General features: G+C 44.2%; 1 protein-coding gene across 5 annotated transcripts in view; it reads left to right on the top strand.

Moving 5' to 3' along the window:
- Window positions 1-18812, top strand: part of LOC138793839 (CYFIP-related Rac1 interactor A-like) — a 38486-nt gene that overhangs the window by 8421 nt on the left and 11253 nt on the right. The window contains exons 2-5 of one of the 5 annotated variants that reach the window (XM_069972548.1): window positions 3402-3468; window positions 4746-4826; window positions 17598-17719; window positions 18354-18459. In XM_069972548.1, coding sequence (XP_069828649.1) covers window positions 4757-4826; window positions 17598-17719; window positions 18354-18459 — 298 coding nt within the window. In that variant the 5' untranslated portion in view covers window positions 3402-3468; window positions 4746-4756. Of the gene's footprint in view, window positions 1-3401; window positions 3469-4638; window positions 4710-4745; window positions 4827-10463; window positions 10618-10757; window positions 10779-14503; window positions 14584-17597; window positions 17720-18353; window positions 18460-18812 lie in introns of those variants that run through there. The other 4 variants (XM_069972544.1, XM_069972545.1, XM_069972546.1 and 1 more) reach the window with 4 other exon arrangements.

Genomic DNA, 18812 nt, shown 5'->3' with positions numbered 1-18812 from the left:
TGGAGACAAGAGGGGGGGGGGGGGGGAAGTGGCCATGTTATTGTAGCGCTGGATAACCCCTTTAATAACAAATAAAACTTAATAAAAAGTGAAATTTTATTTGTTACTTTATACTTATACACCATTAATGGGGGGTATTGTAAAAGCAGGGGGCCTCTCTTGCGCTACTTGTTTTCTCTAAGGTAGATCAGTCCTTCTTCCTCTCTTTCATAGGGGGTTACTGTTCTGAAGTGAAGATCCTAGGCGTAGGCAAGGGTGTTTCCTATTTCTCTGGTTACCCCAGGGTTAAGTCGAGCAGTGCATAACTGCTGTGATCTTTTTCTCTGGAACTGGAACTAGACTGCTCTGACTCCTCTCTGGTCTAGAGACAGACTACAACTAACTCCTAACAGGAAGTGCGTGAGCAAAGAGGCGTAAAGCAGACTAAACCTTCCTACCTAAACTGCAGCTGTGCACAGGGGGTTGAGACACCTAGTGGCTGGAGTAGGGCACAGCAACTTTCTGCACTAGCTGTGGCACTTGAGTGTACTAGTTTTACCTGGGTATGTAAGGACAAAAGAACCACCTGTACTGGGGCACTACATATGGCCACATGCTGTGTTAGGGCCTGTTCACACTGAGCAAAAGCCGCGAAATTTCAAGCGAAGCCCACATCGCGAGCTCCGCTTGATATTCTGCCACTTTTGCTCAGTGTGAACAGGCTCTAAATGCTGGTGTTTTCCCTCAGAAGGATGACTTATGAATGAATCAGGGTTTTTATTTCTGCTGAATACAGCCATAGCCTCAGTTTCTAGGATCTATTGCAACGACAACCGCCTTGAAAGCTGTAGAGGGATCTGCATGTGAGAGAGAAGGTCTATTCCTTTTTGTTGCCATATTTTATAAGGCTGCAAGTCCAGATTATCTGATTTCAATCTTCTGTGTAGACACGAAGCTCAGGATTAGTGCTGCCTTACTCCGTCATGTCAAAGCTATGCTCCCCAGAGCCAGGGATTCTTATATAAAGCTTCCAATATATTCAGACATAGCACATGCGCAGGGGTTTCTGCTGTGCAGCCAATAAAAAAACAACTTGGTTCTGAGGCAATCTCAGGTGAACAGCTTACTGTGCTGTAAGAACCGCCTCACAGCCCTTATGTGTGAATACACTCTTAGGCCATGTTCACACAACGTAAATTGTGTATTAATCACGGCCATTGTTGCAACAACAGCCGTGATTAATACACAACCTATGTACAGCACAGTTAGAGGGAATCCCAGCCGGAGTGTATAAGTACACAGTCCACCCTCCAGCTGGGATTGCTAGCGGTGCAGTACAGTACCGGCCAGGATGATCTTCTCTGACACCGGCCGTTCTGTGACCTGGCCAGGTCACAGAACGGCCGGTGTCTTACGCCATGTCAACATGGATTTAGTGTGCTCAGCAATTCACCTTTCACGCATAGAGAGCCATAGCAGTAAATAATGCAGTGATTTCACAGTCTAGCAAGCAATCTTTATGTGTACAGGAGTCAGGAGTAAGAGAAATCAAGCTTATTATTTTGCAAAAGAATTATAAAACGCACTTGACTTTTGATTGACAAAGATTTATAGATTGTGAGAGGAGATGAGATAACCTCAGGGTTCAGGGTCGCATGAATAAGAATGATCAGCATTTGAATCCCCCTAACTGGAGAAGGTGGATGCAGCCCGAGGACTGTCTGGAATGCCCTACGCAGCATCGTGTCATCGGCTGATCGTTCATTTAGGGCCAGACCTAAAATCATCATTCCCCCACCCTGCATCGCTACGGTTGAATAGTGGTGCACGGCGGGCGACCGACAATTTAAGAAGCAGCAGCAGCATACATTACCTGTCAGGTCTTCTGCTCCGCTCCGTCCTCCTCCCCGGGTCCCGCGCGCTCTGGCTTCAGAATGGCCTGTCAGCTGACGGAGCGCTCAGCCAATCACAGGCCGGGACCCCCGTGGCCTGTGATTGGCTGAGTGGCCTGTCAGCTGACAGGCCATTCTGAAGCTAGAGCGCGCCGGACCCGGGGAGGAGGACGGAGCAGAGCAGAAGACCTGACAGGTAATGTATGATGCTGCAAGGGCTGCAAGGAGATCGGTAACGATGTCCCTGCAGCCCTCGGTCAACGATCATCGGGCCGTGGAATAAACGAGCATCGATCTAGCATATTGGCGCTCGTTTACATCGTTGATCGGGCCCTCCTTGGCCCGTGGAATAGTACCCTTACTTTCTGCACACTTAAGGCCGTATTACACAGCCTGATGTTCTGGGGATAGGGAGTGCCTACTGAGGGGACTGCCCATTGAAGTCAGTGCTGCTTCTCCTCCTATTACAAAGGGTGACGTGCAGCAGACCATCGATGCACCAGTTGGGAGCTTTCAACATGTTGATAGACTACGATCAGCCAACATTGTGCATGTCAGATGATCATGGACTTTTAACATGCGCTATTACACTAAACGATGAACAGACAGTAATCGGCAGGTAAGGCTGATAATCATTTATTGTAATACACAGATAGCTGTCAGTCCCTGAGTAGGCCCACCCACTTGACTACTTATCAAATCAACCACAAAGGCACAGCTTCCACACAAAAATACAGACTCTTCCCCAGACTGTAAGGCATAGGTACGAGTGCAACGGACTTACCGCTGGCTGAACATCAATGAAGGAAAACACTAAGTGAGGTTTGGCACATCCAAAAATATGCAGGAAATGGTGTATTCTTTCCAGTCTGGAGAGCAGGAGAGGTTTTCTATGGGGATTTGCTACTGCTCTGGACAGTTCCTGACATGGACAGAGGTGGCAGCAGAGACCACTGTGTCAGACTAGAGAGAATACACCATGTCCTGAAGGACATACAGCAGCCAGTGTCAGACTGGAGTATCTGGGGTCCACCAATAAAGAACCAGTGAGAAACAACATGACTGTCAAAGTTAGTGCGGGTACTAAAGCTAGGGGCCCACCGGAGGATTCTCCAGTCCACTGGTGGGCCAGTCTGACACTGACAGCAGCTGATAAGTACTGGAGATTTTTTTATTTAAAGAAGTAAATTACAAATCTATATAACTTTCTGGCACCAGTTGATTTGAAAGAATATTTTTCACCGGAGTACCCATTTAAAGGTCTGTGTCAGCCTCAAATACTGGTAACCCCCCCTTCCCCCCAAGAGTGCCAACCTCAGATGGTAAAAAGATATACTGAGAATGAAATGTCTACCTACTGTTCAATGTTTGGCTGCTGCTTGTGTTACCTACTTGACTGCTAATATACTGTATGCTGATTATACATTATCACGCCCCCATCATATGTCATTTAGCATACACTAAATCTAGTGCACATTGAGTTTTATCCTATGAAGCCGTCACCTGACTTTACATATTTTTAACTTTCAGATCTTTGTGCTAATGAAGTGACTCCAGGTAACTGCTCTCCGGCTGCTGGTCCATAGAGCTGAAATTGGTGAGAAACTAACACTAGATAGAAAATCCTGTAGACCTGAAGACTGTAGAACCCATACCAACCAATGAACATGTCGAGCATTGCAGCATCGGATTACCGGTGGCTGAAGAAGATGGATGCAGCCCGAAGGCCTTACTTACACGACCCGTAATCTACAGATCCGTATTTCCGTATTGGAGTTAGTGCACATTGTTGTCTATAGGGCTATTCACACGATCAGTAAATTACAAGGCTGCAAACTAATCCTGAAAAAAAAGGACATGTCCTAGTGCAGATCCAGATGTTTTTTACGTATCCTCTCATAGAAATCAACGGGATCTGCTATTTTTTTTTACAGGATGTTACCTGTTTGGCGCCCGTATTTCCGTAAACAAATACACATGAGTTATAATTGACATGTCGAGAAAAAAAAAAGGATTTACAGAAATACGGATGCACTTTAGATTCACTACATATGCCCAATCCATAATTTTTAGCAGATTGTACGGGTGGATAGCGGGAGGAATCTACGGACTTGAAAAAAATACTGAACGTGTGCATAAGGCCTAAGGCTGCCTGGAAAACATGGATACAGCCATAGACCATAGGCTATATCCATGTTTTCCAGGACTCCCTAGGGCTCCATCCAACTTCTTCAGCCACCGATAATCAAATGCTGCACGCTCGAGTTCAGCCAAAGGTTCGCTAATCTCAAACAAACACCAGTCAGGATTCATAGTTTCTTTCTATCATGTTGATATCACAAGACCATGCCTCCATTTTCTCAGTGCTATAGTCCATTTTGTCAGTGTTGTAATACAGTGTACAACTAGTAGGTTCAAAAATGTTCGTACTTTTCTTATATCAAAGTGTTTGTGTCATGAATTGGAGTTGCCCTTTAAGTGCAGCTTTGCTTTTTTTTTAATGATGCTGAATGAATGGCTGAAGCAGAGCAATTGTAACATAGCACGACACTTATCAGTATATAGACTTTTAGAGTGCTGATCATAGTATATCTCACACAGGAAGTGTGAAAAATACAAACTGACTCCCAGCTTCCTCCTCCTGCTCAGACATAGACAAAAACAGAAGTGCTAACACAAAAAGCTGCATTTCCGTGAAGAAAATATGAGAGAAACCCACACCTCAATCATCATGTAAGCCTTACCGATCCACCACGTTACATTACATTTCTGATACAGTCTACGAGGACCTGCGCACACCTTAGGACTGATAGGATGTAATGGATTTACTATATACATGTGAGTCATTTAAAACTATTTTTTGATCTTCCATAGGTCGACGGGTCATGGGAAATCTCATTAAGGTTTTGGGCAAAGACTTAGAAAACTGTCCACATTTTTTCTTGGATTTTGAAAGTAAGTGGTATATTCATCCGGCTTCTGGAGTGAGAGATTTTGTAATGATAACTGGAAGGAGGATGAGTGGTGAGCGGCGTGTATTATTGCTTTAACAGTTCTGCTTTATAGAGTAGAGTTACTGTATTGCTGTAGACTTCCTGTTGACAAAAATAGGAGTATGCTGTATCTGGGAGTCATACCTTTATATGTATCGCAAAGTCCAGTAATGTCTGAGAGTTGTGGTATCTATTGTTACTACTGCAGTTATACAGATTCTATTGCAACAGTGCATCCAGCTGTAACAGAGTCACTGTGGGTAGCCAAAGGGGCGTAACTACCACTACAGCAGCCATACCGGCTGCTACGGGGCCTGACACCTCAATACACTGCAATACACTGGGCCTTCTTAACTGTCATCATAGTACCAAGGGGGGTGCCTACCATTGGGGACCCTATCTACGGTGGGGATAACAAGGAAGATTCCTATCATGGGGGACACTATCTATAGTGGGGATACCAAGGGGGATGTCTACCATGGGGGACACTATCTACGGGGGGATACCAGGGAGGATGCCTACCATGGGGGACACTATCTACGGTGGGGATACCAAGGGGGATGCCTACCATGGGGGACACTATCTATGGGGGGATACCAAGGAAGATGCCTACCATGGGGGACAGTATAGGAGATGCCTACCATGGGGGACACTATGTACTGGGGGTACGATACTAGGGCAGATGCCTACCATGGGGGACAGTATAGGAGATGCCTACCATGGGGGACTCTATGTACTGGGGGTAGGATACTAGGGGAGATGCCTATCATGGGGGACACTATGTACTAGGGGTAGGATACTAGGGGAGATACCTATCATGGGGGACACTATGTACTGGGAGTAGGATATTAGGAGAGATGTCTACCAGGAGGGACACTGTGTACTTTGGGATACCAAGGGAGATGCCTACCATGGGGGACACTATGTACTGGGGGTAGGATACTAGGGGAGATGCCTACCATGGGGGACACTATGTACTAAGAGTAGAATACTAGGGCAGATGCCTACCATGGGGGACAGTATAGGAGATTCCTACCATGGGGGACACTATGTACTGGGGGTAGGATACTAGGGTAGATGCCTACCATGGAGGACATGTTGTACTGGGGGTAGGATACTAGGGTAGATGCCTATCATGGGGGACACTATGTACTGGGTGTAGGATACTAGAGGAGATGCCTACCATGGGGGACACTATGTACTGGGAGTAGGATACTAGGGGAGATGCCTACCATGGGGGACACTATGTACTGGGGGTAGGATACTAGAGGAGATGCCTACCATGGGGTACACTATGTACTGGGGTAGGATACTAGGGGAGATGCCTACCATGGGGGACACTATGTACTGGGGGTAGGATACTAGGGGAGATGCCTACCATGGGGGACAGTAGGGTAGATGCCTACCATGGAGGACACTATGTACTGGGGGTAGGATACTAGGGGAGATGCCTACCATGGGGGACACTATGTACTGGGGGTAGGATACTAGGGGAGATGCCTACCATGGGGGACACTATGTACTGGGGGTAGGATACTAGTGGAGATGCCTACCATGGGGGACACTATGTACTGGGTGTAGGATACTAGGGTAGATGCCTACCATGGGGGACACTATGTACTGGGGGTAGGATACTAGGGGAGATGCCTACCATGGGGGGCACTATGTACTGAGGGTAGGATACTAGGGGAGATGCCTATCATGGGGGACACTATGTACTAGGGGTAGGATATTAGGGGAGATGCCTATCATGGAGGACACTATGTACTGGGGGTAGGATACTAGGGGAGATGCCTACCATGGGGGACACTATGTACTGAAGGTAGGATACTAGGGGAGATGCCTATCATGTGGGACACTATGTACTAGGGGTAGGATACTAGTGGAGATGCCTATCATGGGGGACACTATGTACTGGGAGTAGGATATTAGGGGAGATGTCTACCAAGAGGGACACTGTGTACTTTGGGATACCAAGGGAGATGCCTACCATGGGGGACACTATGTACGGGGGTAAGATACTAGGGGAGATGCCTAGCATGGTAAACAGTAGGGTAGATGCCTATCATAGGGGAAACACTGTGTACTGAGGGTAGGATACTAGGGGAGATGCCTAGCATGGGGGACACTATGTACTGGGGTAGGATACTAGGGGAGATGCCTACCATGGGGGACACTATGTACTGGGGGTAGGATACTAGGGTAGATGCCTACCATGGGGGACACTATGTACTGGGGGTAGGATGCTAGGGTAGATGCCTACCATGGGGGACAGTAGGGTAGATGCCTACCATGGAGGACACTATGTACTGGGGGTAGGATACTAGGGTAGATGCCTATCATTGGCGACACTATGTACTGGGGGTAGGATATTAGGGGAGATGCCTACTATGGGGGACACTATGTACTGGGGCTTGGATACCAGGGGAAATGCCTACCATGGGAGACACTATGTGAAATGTCTACTATAGGGACACTATCTATTTGGTGGATACCAGGGGAGATGCCTAACATATGCTATCTACTGGGCGGAAGGCTAACAAACAGGGGTTTTACCTACAGTAAGATGGGGGGAGGAGGGGGGCCCAATCAAAAGCTTGCAATAGGGCCCAGTCCCTTCTAGTTACGCCCCTGCATAGCCCCATGGTGTGCCAGTGCATAGAATTGATCTGTGTAATTTGTGATCTAATAGAGGCTTCCCGAGACCCATATGTATGTTACATAGTCCATATGAAAAGAAGACGCACTTCTATCAGACAAAGACATATTTCATATCTCCATAAATACTCTCCATAAATCAGACACATCATATATTATAAAAACAAAAAAAAGCTAGTAGATCCTTCTCAGTAGGGATGGTTCAAACGCTCGGCATCAGATTTCCGCTGTCTGCCCGCTCCGTGCAGCGGGTGGATACAGCGGGAGGACTGCCGGGAAAACTGGGATACAGCCTATGGCTATGACTGTATCCCAGTTTTCCAGGCGGTCCTCCCGCTGGATCCGCCCGCTGCACAGAGCGGGCAGACATCGGGAATCATTACCGAGAGTTCGGGTTCGTACGAACCCGAACCGAACTCTGTTCAGACCATCCCTACTTCTCAGGTACTACTTCTCTACTGTAACGCCCGGAGTAGTGGATCCACTGGACCGGGACCAGCGATGGCACAAACCTCACCAGGGAGCGGAGTCTAAGGGGCCGCTGGTTTTCACCAGAGCCCGCCGCAAGGCGGGATGGACTTGCTGCGGCAGGCGACCCCCAGGTCGCTACCCCTGGCTTGGTTGCTGGTGACGGCAGGCGAGGCGTGACAGGAGCAGGTACTGACAATGGCGTGTAAGCGTACCGCAGGTGACAGGCTGAACACAGGAACAGCAGAGAGACGGGAAGCAGGAACCAGGGACTAGGAGTAGGGACTGGGTAGCGGACAGGAATCAGGAACAAGGACTAGGGACCAGGTAGCGGACAGGTATTAGGAACAACAGGGAGCTGGGCCAAACGCTATGGGAAGCATGTAGAGGCTCCAACACAGGGGACAGGGCATGCTGGGATTTATAGGGAGTGATAGGGAGTGATTGGGTGCAACTATCAATTAGGGACGGACTGGCCCTTTAAATCTGAGACAGCCGGCGCGCGCGCGCCCGAGGAGGCGGGGACGCGCGCGCCGGCCGGCACAGACGGAAGGCGGAGCGGGACGAGGTGAGGCGCCCCCCGGGGCCGAACAGACCGCAGCGCCGGGTCCCTGCACCAGGACCCCGGCAGCTGCCTGGGCAGGATGGCGGTCGCGGCGGCGGCCCGGAGCCCGGGACGCCGCCGCGGCCATGACATCTACTAGCTTGTTTGTTTTATGTTTTTTTGTTATATGGATGACAGGTCGATTAATATCCCCGCGCAGCACCACTAATCGGGTTGTGGCGCATCTAGGTCTGTCACCGCGGATGAGACAAACACCCCATACATCATATATTATTATGTCTACTGTATTCATAACTAAAACTGCTCAACTTTGCTGTGTTTTTTTTTGCAAACAGTGGTTTATATCCACTCAACTGTCAGATATATGAATTAACCAACAGCTTAGCATTGTGTTACTGGCACCTAAGTTACCACAGCGTACTGCTCTGCGGTGACAGGAAACCTGCAGCATTCAGCTTTTGACATAAATGGAGAAAACATAGAATAGTAATACAGAACCAACACACAACAAGCAATACATAGGCACACAATTACTATGCACTTTATACCTGTTTTTGGCATATACAAAGCTACAGGTTATGCAAGTACAGTACATGTTATTTTAAAAATAAAATTGGCTCATAGATTTTAAGTATAGGAAACATTTCTTAACAGGAATGATGGAGAAGGGTGCTTTCTGTTTATTAGATGACTGGTTACAAATCTGGTACAAATCACTCCATTTTGTTTCTTAGACTGGCGTAGAACACATGGTTAATCTTACTAAAGTAGGCCACAGTACTTAAAGCAGGATATTATATAGACTGTAACTGGAAAGAGATGTAAATTGTTGTTATATAGGTTTAACTGTAAGCATGACAAAGTCATATCATAACACAAGTGGTCTAACAAAAGCTCCTAAATTTAGAGTGAATCTGTCACTAAGTTTATTCCACCTTAAAGGGAACCTGTCACCCCTCGTGCCGGGGTGAAGGCCGCACCCCTGCTGCCATTCCTGAGTTACAAGTTTTTCTAAAAGTCAATCTATAACCAAGATAGGAAACTACATTTCCCATCATGCAGTTCTCTTATTGGTCCATTTGCGTACTCGCCCTCTTAGCTTTCTCTCCTGCCCACTGCTGTCATTACTATTGCACAGTAACCACAGGACTTTTTTTTTTACTGATTTTGCATCACATCACCCCAGTATGTATTCCTTACTAGCTGATGATGTAGCAGAGCTGACGCACGCATGGTGTAGCTATGTGCTACATAACGGGCATCTGTTTATCGGGGTGGGGGTTGTAGTGTAGGTGTAGATCTCTGCTTGCTGACTGTGAATGAAAACATTCTAGTTTCATCCAGACTCTAAGAACATTTATAACACAATATGCAGAGCTGTGACAGACAGATACATGTGCCTGCATTCACTGACAGCAAGCAGAGATAGAACTAGAACTTTTCATATTACAGAAACCTAGGCTCAAGGACACATGTAAGTCTATGGAAACAGCACAGGTGCATGGAGATGATACAGATTATGTCTCCTGGGGGTCAGGTTATCAAGTAAATAGACAGCTAACCCAGCCCCCAGAAAGAAGATCACATGTCCTCAGACCACAAAGGGAGGGGGGAAGAGGGAACTGAGCGTGGTCTGAGTGGACCGAGAGTAGAGGACTTTAGACAACAAGAGTTAAGCAACTTAAAAGCAGACAAAATCATGTAAAGAGTATTCCACTTTAAATAGTGTGGGTGTAAAACAGAACTGGAGTGTAGATGTGTTGACACAGTAGATAGGAGTGTGTGAGTGACTTGTGTGATTACCATTGTATGTAATGATTCTATGTTCAGCGAACGGGTTGAGAAGGTACAGTACATTATAAATTATGAACAGAAAGCGTGAACAGTTACTGAAAGAAAGGGGAACCACGATCGACAACAATTAGCAGGAAAAGGGAATGAACAGCAAACTTGGTCACATTGGAGTAAGAGGCTTCTGTAAAGAAAAATAGCCGAGATCTCAACTGGTGTCATGGTGAAAGACCAGCAAGAGGAAGTCTCAGTGGAACAATCACACACTGAGGTGATGTTTTTTGAGGTTTTTAACCCCTTGCCTTAGTGGTCAGTTTTGACAGATCTTTCAATGGAACTAACATGTTAATTTTTATTAACTCTTTCTGCTAGGAATGAAGAGAAGCAATTATACCATAGTTTTTGCACTGTTTACCTTGCGGCATAAACAAGGTGATAACCCATTACTTTTATTAGGCGGGTTAGTACAAGTACAATAATACCAAATATATGGAGTTTTTTTTATTATTTCTATTTTACTACTTTTACTACTATTTTAGCTTTCGCCAGTAACGCCCCTTTTTTTCTTAGTCACATCGCTTATATCTCTGTTGTCACGTAGCTTAAAGGCGCCAGTATTATTGAACACCATGAGGCGTCCAAAGCGTTCCCAGAAGTCAGAGCCCCGGAATCAAATAATATCCTAATCTAAAGGTTTGCCGTCACAATGGCTTGTGTGCAAATATTCATTTTTAAAAACGTCATGTCTTTTTGTTGGATATGACAAACGGGTGTTATAAACAAGTTCAGTAATTTTGTTAATAAGAAAAAGGCTTCATAACCCCAGTAAAAAGGGGAGTGGATGGCAAATCTTTACCGTTCAATAATGTAAACAAGGGCCAATCTGCTAGATCGGTGCTCGTTTACTAAGCCTATTACATGGCTCGATTATCATTTAGCAAGGGCTGCACGGACATCGTTAGTGGTGTTCGTGCAGCCCTTGTCCTAAAATGTATACATTACCTCTCCACACTTCCAGTCTTCTCCTGCCCTCTGCTTGCTTGCCGGAGCTGCCGCTGTAGCTTCAGAGCAGGTCTCTGAAATGAGAGGGCGCTCAGCCAATCACTGGTCGTGCCAAAGCGAGTAGAAAGCGGAAGAACACCGGGAGCGTAAACAGGTAATGTATACAGTTTGAACAATCATCAGCCATCGGCCATGCATCTCTGTTACACGAATTGGTCTAATTCAGACAAATGTTGCTCTGTGTAATAGGGCCCTTAGGTTTTGCAGGTATGCTCGTTTGGGCAAATTGAGGAAAAACTGGCATTTTAGATGAAGCTAAAACCCAGTGGCCTAATGCTGGTTTCACACATGGCAGGTTTTTTTATTTTTGGAAAATTGCAACTGCAGTTTTGAGCCAAAACCAGAAGTAGATCCAACAGAAGAGAGAAGTACAAGTCCCCTCTTTATATTTTCCATCCCACTTCTGGCTTTGGCACATAAACTGCTGTGTGTGAAACCAGCATTAAATTACCATGAATTTACTAATTTATCACATCTGTGGATGCCCATGTGGCAGAGACTGAATCTGGGCCAACCATGTGCCGGTGTACACTTCAGTTATAATATATGTCAATTACTGAAGTAAATGTTAGCAAACGTGTCTGGCCTGGCAGGCCTCACTCTCTCTTGCTAAGCCTCACCAACTTTCTGAAATGTGGCAAACGTGGCATAAAACCAATAAAAAGTTGCACATTTTTGTGCAAATGAGCTTAGAACAAAACTTTGTAATTTTTAGAGGCAAAATATATTCCTGCATTGTGCGTTGTATATCAGAAGTTTGTAATGAAATGTAATGTCTGTTTATATGGTTATTAATACTAGGGGTACATAGCAAAGCTGGCATACCACATAGCTGGACTTGAGTCTTTATGAACGCCTTATAAAAGTCTAATATACTACTACACCAAATCAATGAATTGAAAAGGCAATGTTCACAGGTACTATATATACTGCAGATTTTTTGCAAAAAAATGTGCACCATGTATACAGTAGTACATGTGAATATACTCTAATTTGCTAAACTGCCTCCAGCCCCTGATAAATACATTGTTGTGTACACCTGGTAAATCTCCCTGTAATGTCATATACATTTCGGTATGGTATATAACTGGAGATACATCTATATTGTTCTCTACCCAGTATTAAAGCTTAAAGTGTGCCTGTCGTTATAATTAAAACATTAGATGTGATATAAAGCAAGTTTACAATTTACATTTAGTTATCATAAAGAACACGGCACTTCCTGTGTTCTGACTCTTTTTTTTTTTTTTCATGTGTCAGAAAACAGGAAGTCCTGTGTATCCCAGGCCATCTGAGAGCTCAAAGGGAAGGCAGTCATGTGATTGACGGACACATTGAGCCGTGACTCTCTGTACTGGCCGGAATTTTTGTGTTTAGTCTGTTTATTACAACTAGCACAAGTCAGAACATCTGCCTTTTGTTATACAGTATGATGACAGCAAACAAATAATGAATGTAAATTACAAACTTGCTTTATATCACATCTACTGTTCATTTAGATTTTGAAAGGTATAACGACAGGTACATTTTAAAGAATTAGTGTCTTGTACTAAGAGTCTACTATATATTGGACCACTGGACTGCCAGAAAAAAAGCTATAGACCACCCTCCATCTATACAGAACATCTCCATTTTTAAGTGCACTTTGTTGTTTTCATTGATATGTCAACATTTTCTTAGTGAATCAGCCTATAAAACTAGACCCTAATGGCATGTCATTGGCTCCAAAGTCATCTCGAAATGGAACAGACTTCTGCTAGTGTAAGAGGGCATTCTCAAGTGCCGAACACAGTCCATTTATACGGACGGTGTGCTATGGAACAGAATTCGCGGAGTTCCCAAAATCATAATTCATTATGATGCCGGGAGCTCTTAACCTGTGTAAATCTTCACTCTACTGTACTGACACAGCATGTCAGTACAATAGCGTGAAGATTAAAACACTTTCTGAACTACCGGCATCATAATGAATGATGATTCTGGGAACTGCGAATTCTGTTCAGTAGCACACCGTCCGTATTTACGGAACATGTGACTGCCTCCTTATTGTGTCAGGTCCCTACCGGATCTCCTCTGCTTCTATTATAGGCAAGTCCTACTCTGTTCTCTGGATCATCCTTACTGGGCACAGGCACGGAAATGTCATCAATAAATGTATATTAACAGATATTAGATATTCAGTGTAAAATCTCTATAGCTGTAGTGTTCTTTGCATGTTGGAGAGGGCATTTGTTTCATGAAAAGTGTCGAAATATATGTTACAGATCACAAGATCAGCAATTTGCATGTTAAAACAAATGCCCCCAACTTCATAATCCCTGAGAACCTATTTAAGGGGAGGCTGTCGGCTGATTTTCATGTATTGCCCTACAGACAGCTTCAAATAGATGCTAGGCCATGACAAATAACTATACAGATGTCACAATAGAAAGCATTGGATGAGTTGTAAACTCCACTGGTGCAGGGGTTAAGGAAGTGGGCTTAAAGGGAACCCCTTAACCATTAATTTACTATTAAGCTATCGGCATCAAGTTATAGAGCAGAATGAGCTGAGCAGATTGATATATATCTTTATGGGGAAAGATTTAGTATAACCTATAATTTATTGAGTGGACTTCTTAACATAGGATGAGCAGGGATTTCAATCAACATGTTGCAAGTTATACTGAATCTTTTCCCATAAAGATATATATCAATCTGCTCAGCTCTTCCTACTCTATAACATGATGGTGATAGTTAAGATAGCATTGTCTTAGTAACAGGTTCCCTTTAAGTGCTTGATTGATGTTTTAGGCATAGCTTCCAGTGCCAGGCCCTGTCTGGTGGTGAGGATGGGGGCTGAGCCATGCTTTTAACACTTTAGCATCTTAGTCCTGCCTGCTGAACATTCACACCTGGGGAATAAAGTGGATTTTATAACTTATTTCATCCCCATCTACCACTGGTATGTTTATTTACATTCCCTACCATCTATTTGGTGCTGTCTCTAGCTGATTATGTGACTTTATGCTTATAGCCTCCCTTTAAAGGCACACTTTCCCCTGCTTATCACACTATTTCCCTCCATCATACCCTCCTTTTTGTTTTTTTTCCAGGTGTCAGATGGGGAACCTTCTTAAAGTCTTGTCTTATAGCGACCTAGAACAGTGTCCCACTTTTTTCCTTGACTTTGAACGTGAGATCATTTTATTTTTCCATGTTTTTTTTTATTTTATCATCTTTTATTTATGTTGTTTTTATTTAATGTCATCATGAAGCACTGCATTCTATATTATGATAACTCATTTCTTAAAGAGACTCTGTGCCCACAATCTGCACCCCCCCCCCCAAACCACTTGTACCTTCAGATAGCTACTTTTAATCCAAGATCTGTCCTGGGGTCTGTTCAGCAGGTGATACAGTTATTGTCCAAGAAAAAAAACTTTTAAACTTGCAGCCCTGTTCTACTAATTATCACTTGTCTGAACACTGCACAGGTGTTGGATCGTCAAGGCACTTGTGCAGTGTTCAGACAAGTGATGATTAGGAGAAATCCTGCCCAGGGGCTTTGCTAATGCTGAAGATGGTGGGGAGGAGGAATGGAGGGCTGCAAGTTTAAAAGTTGTTTTTTAGGACAATAACTGCATCACCTGCCGAATGGACCCCAGGACAGATCTTGGATTAAAAGCAGCTATCCAAAGATACAAGCGGTTTTGGGGTGCAGATTGTGGGTACAGAGTCACTTTAAAGTTTCATTCTTTACTTATATATATACTGTCCCATGTTACAGGATAACATGGGTCACAAAAACAACTATTACAAGTGGTACGTCCTGTACATTCTTCTTTTTAACATGTCATTATAATTTTATTTTCTTCTGGTTATAGTTTAGTTCATTATACTTCCATAGGTTGAAAATTGAATGCAAATGAACAATTTTCAGTAACTGGTTAGCCCCTGTTAGCAGAATTATGGTCACTTTGAATGCATTGCCTATATCTGACATATCTATAGCTAATGTCACCAGTGGTCTAAAAAGTCAAAAAAGTGAATGGTCGAAGGTCCCTTCAGCTTTTTTAACTGCACAATAGTGCTCCTATCTACCATCTTTGCATTGAACTGAAACACAACCCAATTCAAATAAAGAGTGAAGGAACCATAACACAAAGGGGGGTGTCCAGCCAAAATAAGGGTATGTTCACACTAAGTAAATGTGGCAGAATTCCGCGGCTGAACTCTCCACCATGGAATCCCACATGCCTAAGTGCGCTCCTTCGGAATTCTGCCACATTTACTCAGTGTGAACATGCCCTAAGACTGATGAGCTATGCACAGGACTGATCAGCCACTGATCAGTGGGTGCTGACACCTGTGTCATTCAGCTGGTTGACTCTTGCACTACACAGTGAATGGCAGAGTGCAGGCACCCACGCCAAACAGCTGCTTGGTGCTGGTGCGGGCACCCTGCCAATAAGAGATCTGCAGCGTATTTTCTGCAGCGGATCCGCAGCAGATTTAATTTAAATAACTGAACACAGCATCAAATCTGCACCATCAAATATGCTGCAGATCTGCTGCGGATCCTGTAGGTGTGAACGCACCCTCAGGGTGCCTTCACACACTACGGATTCACAGCAGATCCGCAGCAGATTTGATGGTGCAGATTTGATGCTGTTTTCAGTTATTTAGATCAAATCCGCAGCAGAAAATCCGCTGCGATACGGTGTGTGTGAAGCTTTATTGTTTGCTTTGGCAATCATTGCCAAATGTTTTAGCATACAGTCACATAATCTCAGAATACTTTTTTTTAGCTTAATGTGTCCAAAAGTAAAATAATGTACTTGGGAAAAAGGAATTCTCTATCAGAGTATGGTATTGGTAGTTCTATGTTAGTGAAGACTTCAGAAGAGGAGGGTTTAGGGGCAGTGATTTCTGACATCATCAAAATGAGTCACCAGTGCAACCAGGTGGTGGGGAAAGCAAATCTTATGCTGGGGTGTATACATATAATGGTATGCTGGGCTGTATAGCTAGAGGTATAACCAGTAGGAAGAGGGAGATTGTGATCTTGTTGAATAGGGCTATGTTCACACTACGTAAAACTACGGCCGTTTTTCTTGCCTGATGTTCACAGCGTGTGAACATAGCCAAGAGCTGTAGTGACATCACACCTGGAATACTATGCCCAGTTCTGGAGACCTCACCTACAAAAAGATATTAATTAACTAGTATGTGTGCAAACAGGCTACAAAAATGGTGAATGGTCTAAAACATAAAAAAAAAATCTGAAAAGACTTATAGTAAATCTGTATAGTCTGGAGGACTATATTCTAAGATCTTAAAGGGGAACCATAAGTAGGTTAGACAAATCTAACCTGCTAATATGTCTCTATTACACAGGAGACACAGAGAAGGAAAGTATATCTCTTACCTTCATCCTCTGAGCCATTCTGGTGCAATTAGTCATGTTTCCGTGGTCCGGTAAGACCATAAGGAGCAACGGGGGCCTTTAGGAGCACTGCCCGCCCTTTTCTAAATAAAATGAATGGAGTGGGTCGGCGAGATGTGGGACAGATCAGTGCTGTGGGTGTGGGCAGTGCTCCTAACGCCCCCCCCCCCCCCCCCCCCCCCCCAGTGCTCCCAATGGTCTCAGCAAACCACAGAGAATGCGAGTAACTGCACCAGAATGGTGCCGAGGGGGAAGGTAAGAAACATACCTTCCTCCTCGGCGTCTCCTCTGCAACTGTGCAATAGGGACATATTAGCAGGTTAGATCTGTCTATCCTGCTAATAGTTCTCCTTTAAGAGCTACGCTAAGATAAAATTTAAGGAAGTAATTTGAGGGCAGACTTCATGGACTAGGACCAGGCAGAGCATACTGTGAACCCAACCTTAGGTATGCAGAAGTTTTTGACTGTAATGTCCCTGTAGGAAAATGTAGGCTTTTCATTGGAGGGGGATTTGGCAATGGTTTGGAGTAATAAAATAATGAAATTAGCTTTTTTTAAAAAAAATTCTCACAGACATTTCCGAGGTCGATTGTGATTTGACTGTCTTATATATTCACACAATGTAAACTCCTTGGTGATCTCTGTACATAAACCCTAATGACTGACAAAAAATCTTAAACATTTTACGTCTGAAACATTTACAGTTTTTTTTTTTGTATTAACACTGTATACAATCCCTTACTATATTTGGTGCCTGCAGATGCTCAACCTACGGAGGCAGAGACTGTAGTGTGGAATCAAGTGAACTCTGTCCTGGAAGAGGCCCAGGGCATCTTGGCTGAGCTTCAGTCGTATCGGGGAGCTGGGCAGGAAATACGCCAGGTGAGTATTCCTGTCCTCCTCTAATAGTCTCTCTCTATGCTGGTGGATGGCTGGAAGTAATGCTAAGGTGGTGATTATCACATTTCATCTAGAATTCCCTTGTGCGTGTACGCGGCCTGTCAGCGACTATTTAATGATGGTGTTTGTTGCTCATTACAGTTTGTTCGGAACATAATTACAAATAGGACGGGAAGGGTTGTCCACGTCTTGCTTGTGCTTTAAAATATAGAGCAAAACGCTTTGAATACACCAGCACATCGTTCATTCAGAAAGCGGCCTATAATAAACTGGCATTTTACTACCTTAAAATAGAGTACGACTTTTATTAAAATCGCAGAAGAAAAACAGGAGATTTTGTTATGTGTCATTTTATATATTCATTGTTATGTGCACACCTACGAACATGACACCAAAGCCACCTTGGTGGATGCTTCCCTGTGTGGTATCTTCTCTTGGTGCCCCCCCCCCCCCTTCCATATCAAGTAACTGTATTATACAGGATATTGCCTAAATATCAGTTTTATACCTGGTTCTCAGATCAGATTTGCTGCAAATATTTCCAGATTCCATAATTTTCATGATAAGATAAGCATATCTTCAATGTATGACCGCCTTCCTCTTGTCATTGTGCTAGGCCATCCAGAACCCATCAGATGTACACCTACAGGAGGAAGCATGGAGAGCGGTTTGCCCTCTTGTAGCTAAGCTAAAGCGATTCTATGAATTTTCTTTACGACTTGGTAAGTTTGTTATTGGTAGAAGAACAAGTCAACTTTGCAAATAGTTGTCATAAAAATAAAAAACTCCTCCATATCTGTCTCCATTTCTATAGCTCCTATGTAGACCTACATGTGGTTATGGTTACAGATACTGACTACAGTCATGCACTTTTCCTTTTCTAGGTACTTTAACCCCTTCAGGACGCAGCCAATATTTGTTTTTGCACTGTTGTTGTTTTTTTCCCCTCATGGTTAAAAGGCCATAGCCCTTGCATTTTTTCCCCTACAGATCCACATGAGCTTATATTTTTTGCAATAGCAATTGTACTTTGCATTGACAGACTTAAAGGGGTACTCCAGCGAAAAAAAATTCT

This window comes from Dendropsophus ebraccatus, chromosome 5, assembly GCF_027789765.1.
Source record: "Dendropsophus ebraccatus isolate aDenEbr1 chromosome 5, aDenEbr1.pat, whole genome shotgun sequence".
Taxonomy (NCBI): Eukaryota; Metazoa; Chordata; class Amphibia; order Anura; family Hylidae; genus Dendropsophus; species Dendropsophus ebraccatus.
The sequence above is the reverse complement of the archived record's forward strand: the minus strand, read 5'-3'. Positions and strand labels throughout refer to the sequence as shown.